Below are 12,678 nucleotides of genomic sequence, written 5' to 3' on the forward strand. Positions count from 1 at the left end.
TGGTTACCATTTGTACCCAAACATCAGGTTTCTAAACTGAAATCAGAACAACTCTTTTAACATTTATGGTACCTATTAAATTGCACCAGATGTGCTTTTCGACAACACATGTCTCTTCACCGATGATCGAGGTTAATTATTTGAAAATTCATAACATATAAAAAGAAGAGTCCACACGCTGAAATGTTGTGTCTGTTTTAAAGGTTTAACTACAAGTATCACATAAACTAAATGTTTTCAAAGTTCCATGACAATTAAGTCAATGTCAGATAAATCCTGTCAGAGAGACATGTACACCTTTCAATTATTCCATACACCAAATATAGTTGATGAACTATTGCTTAAATGATAAAAAAAAACCCAGTCCAAACCATTAAAAAAAAACATTGCAAAATTAACCATGAAAATGAGGTCAAGGTCAGATGAATTCTACCAGACATACATGAATACCTAACCATTATTTCAAACAACAAATATAGTTGACCTATTGCTATAGTATTGGAAAAACAGACAAAAACACAGAAACTTAACATCGACCAATGAAGCATGAAAATAAGATTAAGGTGAGTTGATACCTGGCAGACAGACAGACATGTTCACCTTACAATCATTCAATGAACTGAATATAGTTGACCTATTGCTTATAGTATTCGAAAAAATAGACCAAAAAACAAAAACGTAACATTGCCCTATGAGCCATGATAGGGTCAAGGTCAGATGATACCTGGCAACTGACATGTTCACCTAACAATCATTCAATACACCACATATAGTAGACCTTTTAATCATATTATGTGAAAACGGACCTCTTCACGTAACTTTAACCTTGATCACTGATCCATCAAATGAGAAAAAGGTCTAATGAACCATGGCAGTTTTTTGAGTAACCATTTAACTCTTTCGGTAGAGGTTCTTCTTTTAAATGTAATATGCAAAATGAGGTTAAGGAATTTCTCTCGAGTATAGAAAAAAATGAAGTTTTTCCTGACTCGCCTATCTCAGTAAAAATTGATAGATAGAAGATAGATAAAATTATAAGAAACCTTCAGTCGCGCAAATCGAGAGGTATCGATGAGATTTCCAATGAATTTTTAAAGTTTGGTGGCGATGCGCTTGCTGATTCACTTGTTCATCTCTTCACTATGATTACTAACATCGAAGCTGTGACTAATGATTGGCAAAATGGCATCATCAAACCCATACTCAAAGCTGGGTCTGTCTATGATATTGATAACTATAGGGAGATTATTTTAACGTCTAATGTGTATACAAGGTATATTCGAAAAAATTTGAGGAAACTGTAATGACCTACTTAGAAGAAAATAATATTTCAGGCGAGGTTCAAGGGGCATTTAGAAAATACAGAAGAACAGAGGATCATATTTTTACTCTACAATATATTTATTCTATTCGAAAAGCTAAAAAATATAAAACATTTCTTACTTTTCTAGACCTATCAAAAGCTTTCGACAGAGTCTGGCGTGATGGCCTTTTCTACTTATTGTGGAAAACCGGCATTCAAGGTAAGTGTTGGAAACTGCTCAAATCACTTTACAGTAATGTATCAAAAAGTTTTGTTTGATGATTGTGAAACAGGTTTCATTGATCAAGAATTTGGCTTAAAACAAGGTTGTGTCTTGTCTCCGGCTCTTTTCTCTGTTCTGATGAATGATCTTGTAAGTATGCTCGAAGCCAGCAATGTTGGTGCCGAACTATCCTCACAACTAGTGAATTACCTTTTATTTGCTGATGATGTAGTCTTTATCGGGAAGTCAGAGGAGGAACTACATCGTCTGCTTGATATAACAGCTACTTTTGCTTCAAAGTGGAATCTAAAATTTAACTAAAACAAATCCAAGGTTATGATAATAGGTAAGCGTTTAGATAAAGATAAGAAATGGCAATTAGGTAATCTCCTCCTTGATGAAACCAATGAATACAAATATCTCGGAGTTTATTTTACCCGTTCATTGACTTTCGCCTACCATATAAATTGTTACTTAAAAGATAACTTCGAGCGCAAGCTCAATTATATGACTAAGTTGCTAAATGAGCACGGATCTTTCAATCGTATATTCTTTGGAGATGCCCTTTGGAACTCGGTAATACGGCTGTCTATCGCGAGCGGTTGTGCTGTATGGCTGCCGTCTTCAGCTTCAAGCATACAAATTCTTGAAACTTGGCAATATAAATCGGCGAAATATATTTTCAGTACTAATATGAATATCCCTAAATCGGCTCTTTTCGTAGATTTAGGTTGGGAACCAATAAATGATTTCCTTGATAGACAAATGGTGTCTTTTTTTGCTAGAATTCATGACCTAGATAAGAATAGATTTTGTCGAATCATATTTAACGAGCTAAAGGGATCGAAGATGGGGATATCCCCAGTATATAGAAAACTTGTTCAATACGGTTGGTCTTGATCATTTTTATAATTCAAATGTTAACTTGAATATTTCGAACAGTTTTTTGGAAAGTTTGTTCGTAAAAGAAAATTTCAAGTTATAAGAAATAAAAGCAGTCTAAATGCGTTCTCCAAATTTAACCTTGCGCCTGGTAGACAGCCTTATTTGTCAAACTTGCTCGATTTTAAGTCTACACGGTTAAAATTGTTAGCACGAACAAATTGTTTACCCATGAATCAAGTTTTGAATAGAATGAATATGAGCGAGATTCCCATTTGTCAAATGTGTTCGTGTAAATCTGAGGAGTCCGTGGAACACTTCGTACTCGAATGTTCTGAATATTCCCCTATACGAAACAAGTATTTTGCAGATATAAATGAGTACCTAAGTACTAACTTCCCCGACAATTGCTTCACAGAGTTACCGTCCTACGAAAAAATAAACATACTGCTAGGTGAATATTTTTATCATGTTGATCCAAATGTTTGTAAACATGTTGACACTTAGTCTTTTAGTAAAAAGATGTTGAGTGAAATGTACACTTACAGCTAGGTCTTCAATTTTAGAAAATTAAGCTTACTTTGATTTGCGTGTCCATTTTTATTGATGTGATCTCTAAATGTTGAAATTTTTTCTTAATATATAATGCTGTTATGTCTTTCAAGAAAGGTGACTTGTTTCAAAGGGTATCAATTTTTAACTATGATATTGTCTTATGTGTATTTTATTTCATTGTACATAATTCACCCGTGATTATTCATTGTATATGCTCTTAGAAGCATTTGAAGGTACCCCGCCTGCAAGTGCCCCCGTTGTAAAGGGGTAGTTTCTTTTGTTCATAAATATATATATATACTTATAACACCCATACTCGTTAGACGCAAGCAAATCAAAGTAACCGTACTGCATTAGAACATAAGCAAAAATCTTTACCGTATAGTAAGTTGTTAAAGTGACAACCTATTTATATACTTACACTTCATTCGTGATTTTCAAGGAAGTATATATAAAGCTAATTCAAATTTAAAAAGGTGTGTGATGAGATTTTCACAAAAGGTAAGAATATTTGACCTTATGTGGAATAATTTCTTTATGGTCATTTCTGGTCACATAGCTTCTCAAGTATTCAAGTATTTATATACTTGTTGACTCTCAATATTATTGGTTTAAGCATTCCCGTTGAAGTTAAATTTAGAAAAGCGCCACATACAAAACAAATGTATATGTATGAAGTGTATTTTCATTTTCATTAAAATCGAATTCATCTATTTCAAAAGATCTCAAATAATAAAAAAAAACAAAACACATGTCTCATGGAATTAATATACTACGCAATTACAAATAAAACAATTATACGAAAGCCAAAGTAAATTATTGTGGACATGATTTTGGGAATTATTTTAAAACCACAAGTCCGGATACAAAAGACAGACATTGCATAAAAATAGCAGGAGTTTTATAACCGTTTTAACCGACATACTCTCTTTTTTTCAAAGCATGATGTAAATTGTTACCGACATCGATCACTCTCCTGTTTCCAAAGTCATGATACAAAGTTGCTGACACATTATCCACGGAAAAGTGTGATTTCAAGCTTCAATAGCAGAATTTCAGACAAAAAGTCCCCTTCGCCCACCGGAGCAGTCATATATTTACGCTATCTTTTTATTGCACTTATATTTTATCATACACAATTGGATTTTGAATTTAGATACATGTAAACAAGACAAATTCCTATAATAACTGTAAGATTTACACAATAGAACTGTCTCCTCTGTCATGATTTTATTATTTTATTTGTATAAATGTCAACTTTTTGAACAATAGCCAGGAATATTCTTCATTTATGGAAATGGTATATATAAATTACAACTTCATTGTATATAACAATATGCCACTGCACAAAACAATAAAATCGCTTTATATAAAACTTTATTCGATTCGAAGGTAAATTGGACCATGATCAACTATTTAGTCAAGACGTATAACTAGAATAAATAAAAGTATACTGGTACATCTTTTAAAATTCTACTTGAGGGAGAATCCTTCCCCCTTCTTCTTCTCGTAATTTTATTTTATTGTAACCGTTAATCACCGAACCATGGAAGTGCAATCACTGTTAGTTTACTTTTGCAAGACGAAGATGTATTAAGTGCACATGCAATAATAACTCACATGATTTACTAGAGAAACAAAAATGCTATCTTGTTCACTGAAAAAAGTTAATGTCAGGTAACTTCTATCGGAAGTTTATTAAAAAAAAAACGAATGTATAAAACTCCTTGCACTCCCCGTAAAAACAGGGCCGTAACTACCGATGAGGCAGACTAGGCAATTGCCTCGTCTGATTTTCTGGCAAAAAAAAATAATGATAAGAAAAAAAAAAGAAAATGAAGAAAGCTAGACATGCAGGGGTAGAACACATCCTTGCATTTTCATGTCAAGAATTAAGTAATGCATACTTCGAATAGTAATTAATGTTGACGTGCAGCTTCTGTACTTTTATGTAAACTATACGCTAGGTATCGAACTCTCTGTCTGATTACCATCGCCAGTAAACCGGCATTCGGTTCTGCAGTTATTTATTTCTCGCGAAAAAGTCTCTTGAACAAGTTCGACCGTCAGAGTCTGAGATTTTGGTTTCCCAGGAGAAGTTACTATTGACATTGCTCGTCGGTTCTTGCTCATGTGAGAGATCGTTTTGCCCTTCGAAGTTTAAAGTCATGTTGCTGGTCAACAATGTCCGAGGACAGATTATGTGGTTTAGTCATGCTTCACGTCCATCGCACGGACAATGTCGGGCAAGTGAAAGCAGAAGCTGTTCTCAAACGATAGGATCGTATTGGCACAAGAAAGGTCGAACTAGCATTCACATACAGTGACTATCATGACTTATGTTTACTCTTTGGGCTTTATTAAAGTGTTATTAAAGTGTATGTTATTTTTAATGAAGCGTTGACCACACACAGTTGTCCCTCTTTTTCTACTATCAGACATGTATCCTACTGTAAATGGATACATGTTTGGTGGTACAAAATTCGACGCAAGTATCTGTCAGCCGGCTTTGGTAGCCTTATGCAGGTCGTCATACGGTAAATATGAAACGACAAAAAAGGATGTAACAAGTTTTATTTCGGACCTTAATATCACAATTTTCGGCCGGGGGCCTTCGTTCCGTGGACCCCCTATTAACCTAATCGGGCCTCAGTCGGCGGCCCCCAAACCCCTGCCTCGTCTGTTTCCGATCCCTAGTTACGGCCCTGAAAAAGATAATATCTCTATAAAGTATCCTTTAAAGACCTACTGTGTATATAAACAACACTGTTGACCGTACCGAATATATATAAAATAAGCGAAAAAATTGCCAATGAGTTAACTATCATCCAGAGACCTACATGTAAAGACTAGGATACAAGCAACTACAGTTGATTTTTAAAAGGTCCAGCATATAGATCTGTGCGAATAGAATTGTAACCTTATTGTTACTATATATGGCCAAATAGGTACAAGTAAGATAATTTATTACAGTCTGAAAATAAAACTATGCAATTATACATTTAAATGCAGCTTGGAAAATAAGATCACATATATTGTTATAATATTATTGTAAACTCTGTTACTACGGTTCTCTACTGTCTTTTGTTTCACATTTATTGTTTATATCGTCGTTTGCCATAGCATGTATGTGCTTCTTGCAAATAAAGTATGCATCATTCATTCGTTCGTTCGTTCGTTCGTTTGTTCATTTATTTATTCAAAATTATATTTTTTTTATCTTTTCATTTTCAAGTTTTAAAGCATATGGTGTTTCACATGGCCAACTTAAACTCCCCAAAAGAAAATGCATTGATAGTTGTCGCCTTAGATTTTGGAACAACGTATTCAGGATGGGCATATTCAGTACGGCATGATTTTAAAGAAAATCGCTCTGACATTAAGACAAAAGGAGGCTGGAAATCTGGAGACGGATTAGTTACAGACAAAACACCAACAGTAGTTTTATTCACTCATGAGAACAAGTTTCACAGCTTTGGGTATAATGCAGAAAGTAAATATGCAGAATTGGTTGACGACAACAAAGCCTCTGGATGGAAATATTTTAAAAGATTCAAGATGACTTTGTTTTCTGATGAAACTAGCCAGGTAGGACACAATTAAACATTCAACATATGTAAATGACCACACAATATTAATGATTCTATAACATTTAGTCTTTCAATTTCTGATAAAAAAAAACTGCTTAAGGAAGTGTAGAGATATTAGCAATCTTGGATCGAAAAATACTAGTAGCAGAAATCGGTCTAGATTTTGATTTGATGAGCAAATTCTTTTCCAGGAATGCAATTAATTTATTGTAGGACCTTAAATTGTATCTGAATGAAAATAAGCGCTTTGTGATTGTACCGGCCGATAAAGCAGCCACCAATGTGGTGGTGGTATGCCGTAAATACTACACGGAAGTTCTTAAGAATAACGTTTTTAATTCTTTCACATTCAAGTCCGTGCGCTCCACAGAAAATCATATAGTAAACAATCGTATCATAACCACATCACAGCTTAAGACCTCTTCTGAATATTCGAAGGTCCCTACTGTGTATTGGTTAACTATACTACACAAAAAACCCCATGTAAAATATCGTTTCATCTCGGCCCCTATTAAGTGTTCTACAACTAATCTTTCACCGCTTTCAACTAGTTCCATAACTACTATCAAAGAACTTATCATCCACTTTTGTAATAAAACATATGAAAATAGTGCAATTAACTATTTTTGGAGTGTAAAATATTCTTTGGATGTTCAAGTGTAGATCAATTACGTGTTTTTTATGGTCCTTTTTTTGTGCTGACAGTTTTGACTTTTCAACTATTTACACTACACTTTCAAACAATCTAATAAGAATGGTAAATATGCTAGATATTCTTACTGGAAGTGTGATGAGATGACTGAAGCTGTTAATTTTCTCTTTGATGATATTTATGTACGTGTCGGCAATAGAATTTATCGGCAGTTTGTAGGTATTCCCAAAGTACCAATTGCGCTCTTTTAATAGCAGACTTTTCTTTTACTGAATCACAGTTAATGACCAAAATCAGTAAAGACCCGTCTAAATTGCATTTACAATCGCAACACTTACCGTTGCCTTGATGATACTTTTTCGTTAAATAACGAAGAATTTTCTAAAAATACTGCCGAAATTTACCCAAAGGAACTTACTTTAAATAAATCAAATATAAACGGTAACATCTGTCCTTCCCTAATTTTAGATATTTCAGTTTTACACGGAAAACTCCATACAACAAATTACATCAAAAGGGACGATTTTTCGTTCCCTATTGTTAATTTTCCTTTTTTTTACGTTAGTGTTCCTTTTGGCATATTCTTAGCAAACACAACACTTGCTTTTCTTTTAGTTATCCTCAATTTATAAATTTTTTTCTGCGTAAAAACCTAATAGTATGAACAACAATAACATTATTGCAAACAAAGGTACCAAAAACATGTCGTCATAATGCATTCTGCACCCTCTCATCATCATCTCATTATCATTATCTTCAATATAAAAATGTGAATTATAAGGAAATTGTCTGTTTAAGGTAAGACGAAAAATTTCACGAAGACGGATGATGAACGATGTCAATGGTCAAAAACTACAATCATTAATGGTCGTTTCAGAATGTCTTAGGTTCTTAAGAAATGATTTCCTTAAAATTTTGCATGAAAATGTGAATTTTGTTGAGCTGAAAGACATACACTGGGTTTTGACTGTTCCAGCTATCTGGTCCGATCAGGCTAAACAGTTCATGAGACAGGCAGCCAATCAGGTAAATATAATGAACACTTGGTCCTGACTGTACCAGTTGTATGGTCTGATCAGGCAAAACAGTTCATGAGATAGGCAGCAAATCAGGTAAATGTTATACACACTCGGTCCTGACTGTACCACATATATAGTCTGACTAAGCTATACAGTTCATGATTTAGGCATCATACACACTCGGTACGTAGTGTATCTGCTATCTAGTCCAGTCAGGTTAAACAGTTAATGAGACAAGGGTCAATTCAGTTAGTATTATACACACTGGGTGTGGCAGTTTTCTGGCCCAATCAGATTTAACTGTTGACCAAAAAGGCGGTCAGTCATGTTTAAATTATACAAACTAAGTATTAAACAAACTGGACCTTACAGTAGACTTAAACTGTTCTAATCAGTTTAAACCGTTCATATAGATCATAGACCTTTAACCATGCTGTTACCTACTGCGACGAAGATAAAAGTTCGTGAGACATGCAGCTAATCGAATAAATGGTACACACTTTTGTTTCAGGTTTCTCTACTGTACTTACTGTCTTTTCCGATCTGGTTTAATCTCTTAAAGTTTTAAAAATAATAATTGGTTCGAATTCAGACTTTATACAAGGCTTATCATGAAAAATGAAACGAAGCTGACATTATCTTTTGTCCTTTTGTTATCTATGTAAATAATGTCTTTTACTTGAAAAAATCAAAGGCAATTGTTTTCCTCATTGAACTTAATAAAGGATTGGATACAAACGCTGACTGAAATTGATGCTAAGTATGTTGAGACAAAAGAGATTTGAATTATAGTTAATCATTATATTACATGTAGGTATGCAGAATTATCATACTCTCCTCTCAGATGCCTACAATTTATTTGCCAGGATTATAATTGTCTTCAGTTGTATGTTAGATTACTTTTAATTCTGATTCCGTCATTTTCAGGCAGGAATTGAAGACGATTTATTATCATTGGCTTATGAACCCGAAGCAGCTGCGATCTACTGTAAAGATATAACGTTACAGAAAAAGATTGTCGGAAACAATGCTTGTTTGTCAACATTTGATTCTGGACACCAGTTTCTTGTTCTAGATTGTGGAGGTCAGAGTGTGAACGTTAAACATGAGAAAACAAAATTGTATCTATGAAACTTTTAACCTTATTTTCAATGTCAGTTCAGTTAAAGATTAAACTATATCGATATGAACAAATACGAATGAAGTGTTACTTAGTTATTTTAACAATAAATTCTTAGTGGTATTTTCCCGTTTTAATTTTAGATTTTGTAGTGAATATGAAATAATGGTTTACTTTTATAAATTTTGACTTGGATGGAGAGTTGTCTCATTGGCACTCATACCACGTCTTCTTATGGCTATGAATTACAATTACAATAATCGCATCTACAATACATATTTTGAGCGTTCTGAAAGGGTAACTCTAGTATCAAATTCTTTTTTTATTTCGACTTCCCATTTTTTTTATTGATCGAAATCACATAATGAACTTAAACCCTAAAAACACTTAAAATAAGTGGTGTATGATTGAAAAAATATAGCTATCTTGTCTAATGAACTTTTTATTTTTATTTTAGGAGGCACAGTTGACATCACAGCATATGAAGTTCAGACAAAGGATCAGCTAATTGAACTGTGTCCACCATCTGGAGGACCGTGGGGTGGAGCAGAAGTAGATATACAGTTTTTGAATATTGTAAGAAAAATTTTCGGCAAAGATGTGTGGTGCGAATTTGAAAAATCCAATATGCGTGATTGTCTTGATATACTTCGAATGTTTGAAAGCCGTAAGAAAATCATTGGTTCAAATAACGAAGACACCACACGACTTTTGTTTCCGAGAGATTTATTTGATAAATATAAGGAGACTACAGGAAGAGAATTTCAGTCTTCATTAGGTATTACTAGAACAAGAGATAAGTTAATATTTCCGATGGATGTATTGGAAAATCTGTTTAGTAAAACTTTCAATGCAATTATTGTACATGTAAGAGAACTGCTCCAAAAACCAGAACTTCAACACATTAGAACGATACTTATGGTTGGTGGTTTTTCCGATTCTGAACTATTATACCAACGGATTAAATCGGAGTTTACGGAAATTAATGTTTTGCGTCCTCATGACGCCGTGTCATCCGTTTTAAAAGGCGCAGTCATTTTTGGTCATACTCCAGAAGTGATACCCGAAAGAATTTGCGCAAGAACTTATGGAATTGCCTGTAATTTTCCCTTTGACGCACAAACACATCCACCAGAATTGCGGCAAGTGTATGATGACAGGGAAATGTGTACGGACATCTTCCAACCAATTGTGAAGAAAGGAGATACAATAATTTTAGGCAAAAGTTGCTTTGAACGTCAATTTCTTCCAACGTGTTCTAATGACGATACTGCAAATATTGATATCTTCGTTTCACCTGACTCTAATCCGAAATACACATATAGCGGACGAGGGGACAATGTAAAAAAATTGGGTTCCCTCCATTTGAATATTTCTGACACAAAAAAAGGTAAAAACAGGCCTATTAATGTCAGAATCACTTATGAAAGCACTGAAATTGTTGTAACAGCTGTGGAAGAGGGAACAAACAATGTTGTCAGTAAAAAGTTTGATTCATTAGTGTAAATCAGGAATTCAGATTGAAATTGTTTGTGATTATTGTGTAAAAAGAGATTTACTACAATTATGCTATATTTAATCATTTCTGTGATATCAGCCTACTGATTTCAATGTTGAATATATTTTTATATATCAGCATTCTTAATTTGGTAACCGGCTCGGTTGTTGGCTCTTGTACTTGCTCTTTTTGAGTTCGAGAGGTCGTGAGTCCGATCAGCGGCCAGGTCAAAATGAAGTCTTAACACATCGTATTTACTGCTTTCCCGTAATTAGGCGCCTTTAGAAGTCAGAATAAAGTCTCCGGGTGATGTAAAATACCTTTGTGTGGACTGTGACCTTGTTAGCTAGCACGTATGTGGAGCCGTATCTGCTTACTTTTCCTCAACACATGAGACTTACTCGTTTTGTTTGGTGGACTTCGTGTTGTTCAGTCTTCAATTGACACGTAGAATAGAGAATGGAAACGGGGGATGTGTCAAAGAGACAACACTACGATCAAAGTATTGTTGTAAAATGTTATTTGTCTTTTTGTCGTTTTTGTTTTGTTGTCGTGGTTTTGTGAGTTTCTTATGTCGATTTTCTAGTTTTCAGTTTAGAGAGTATTGCGCACACTTCTTTGTTTCTCATGTTATACCATATTCCTTTGTTTCTCATGTCAGACTAGATTTCTTTATTTCTCATGTCAGACCACAGTTCTTTGTTTCTCATGTCAGATCACATTTCTGTGTTTCTCATGTCAGACCCGATTTCTTCGTTTCTCATGTCAGACCCGATTTCTTTGTTTCTCAACGTCAAACCCGATTTCTTTGTTTCTAATGCCAGACCCGATTTCTTTCTTTCTCATGTCAGACTTGATTTCTTTACTGTTTGATTTTTCATGCCCATTCTTGTGTCCCTAGGCTTTCTTAAATAGTTCGCCAATGATTTTGTAAAGCTTAAAAATAATACCAAATTTCCGAATCCAACCAGATTAGATTAAACGAATTTTCGAACTGAGAATTCAAACAGTAGGATTTTTTTTTAAAAGGTTGGAAACAGAACAGAACCAACCAGGCTAAGATCAACGATATTTGAAAAAAAAGTCAAGTAAAAAGAGAATTCCAGAATGTATAACTTCGATAATCACGGGTAGGTATACACATTTTAAGTTTTGTGAGACACTGAACTACATTATTTTCTACTTCGTTGAAATGCATTAGTATTATACTAGAACTTCCTGTTGGAACCCAGTCTTTGCAATGTGTGAACAAAAGAGCTAGGAGTAGAACCCACACTACTGGACCACAATTTAGATCATGAGATGTGTCAAACCTGTATTTGGCAAACCTTTTGGAATGTCGGTTACACAGTGTACTTCAACTTCGAACTTTATTTTTGGCTTTAAAATGAAAAAAAAAATATTCGAGCGTCAATGATGAGTCTTTTGTAGACGAAACGCACGTCTGACGTACAAAAACTTTAAGCCTGTTTTCTTCGATGACTTTATTAGCTATAGATTTTCGACGAGAGGGGTTTGTTAACATTGAATAAAATTAAAAGGTTAATTTAGTTATTCAAAGCTTAATGGGGAAATAATATAGGCAAATATGCTGAATTGCAATATTTGACAAATGAAGTTAAAAGTGCATTTGCCGATGACGCAATATTGGTGTTGTCTTGAAATATCTATGTCTTTCTGTTATATCTTACGAATAAAAAGAGATATTGTCTATATGTTAATGAGGCAGCTACCATGAAAAACAAAATTTACATATGTATTGCATTTGAAGTTTGAATTACCAAGACCCAGTCTTTGGGTATATGATTTTTAGGCAGTTAAGCTGCCTTATGCTAC

At 34.1% G+C, this 12,678-nt stretch overlaps 1 protein-coding gene across 1 annotated transcript; it reads left to right on the forward strand.

The window, feature by feature from the left end:
• The first annotated feature begins 3,405 nt into the window (after window positions 1-3,405).
• Window positions 3,406-10,979, forward strand: LOC127710718 (heat shock 70 kDa protein 12A-like). The gene is made up of 5 exons (XM_052216680.1): window positions 3,406-3,464; window positions 6,199-6,551; window positions 8,004-8,231; window positions 9,152-9,308; window positions 9,802-10,979. The coding sequence occupies exons 2-5, from the start codon at window positions 6,210-6,212 to the stop codon at window positions 10,848-10,850; spliced, it is 1,776 nt and encodes a 591-aa protein (XP_052072640.1). The 5' UTR covers window positions 3,406-3,464; window positions 6,199-6,209; the 3' UTR covers window positions 10,851-10,979.
• Window positions 10,980-12,678: the final 1,699 nt, after the last annotated feature.

This window comes from Mytilus californianus, unplaced genomic scaffold (assembly GCF_021869535.1).
Source record: "Mytilus californianus isolate M0D057914Y unplaced genomic scaffold, xbMytCali1.0.p SCAF_8, whole genome shotgun sequence".
Taxonomy (NCBI): domain Eukaryota; kingdom Metazoa; phylum Mollusca; class Bivalvia; order Mytilida; family Mytilidae; genus Mytilus; species Mytilus californianus.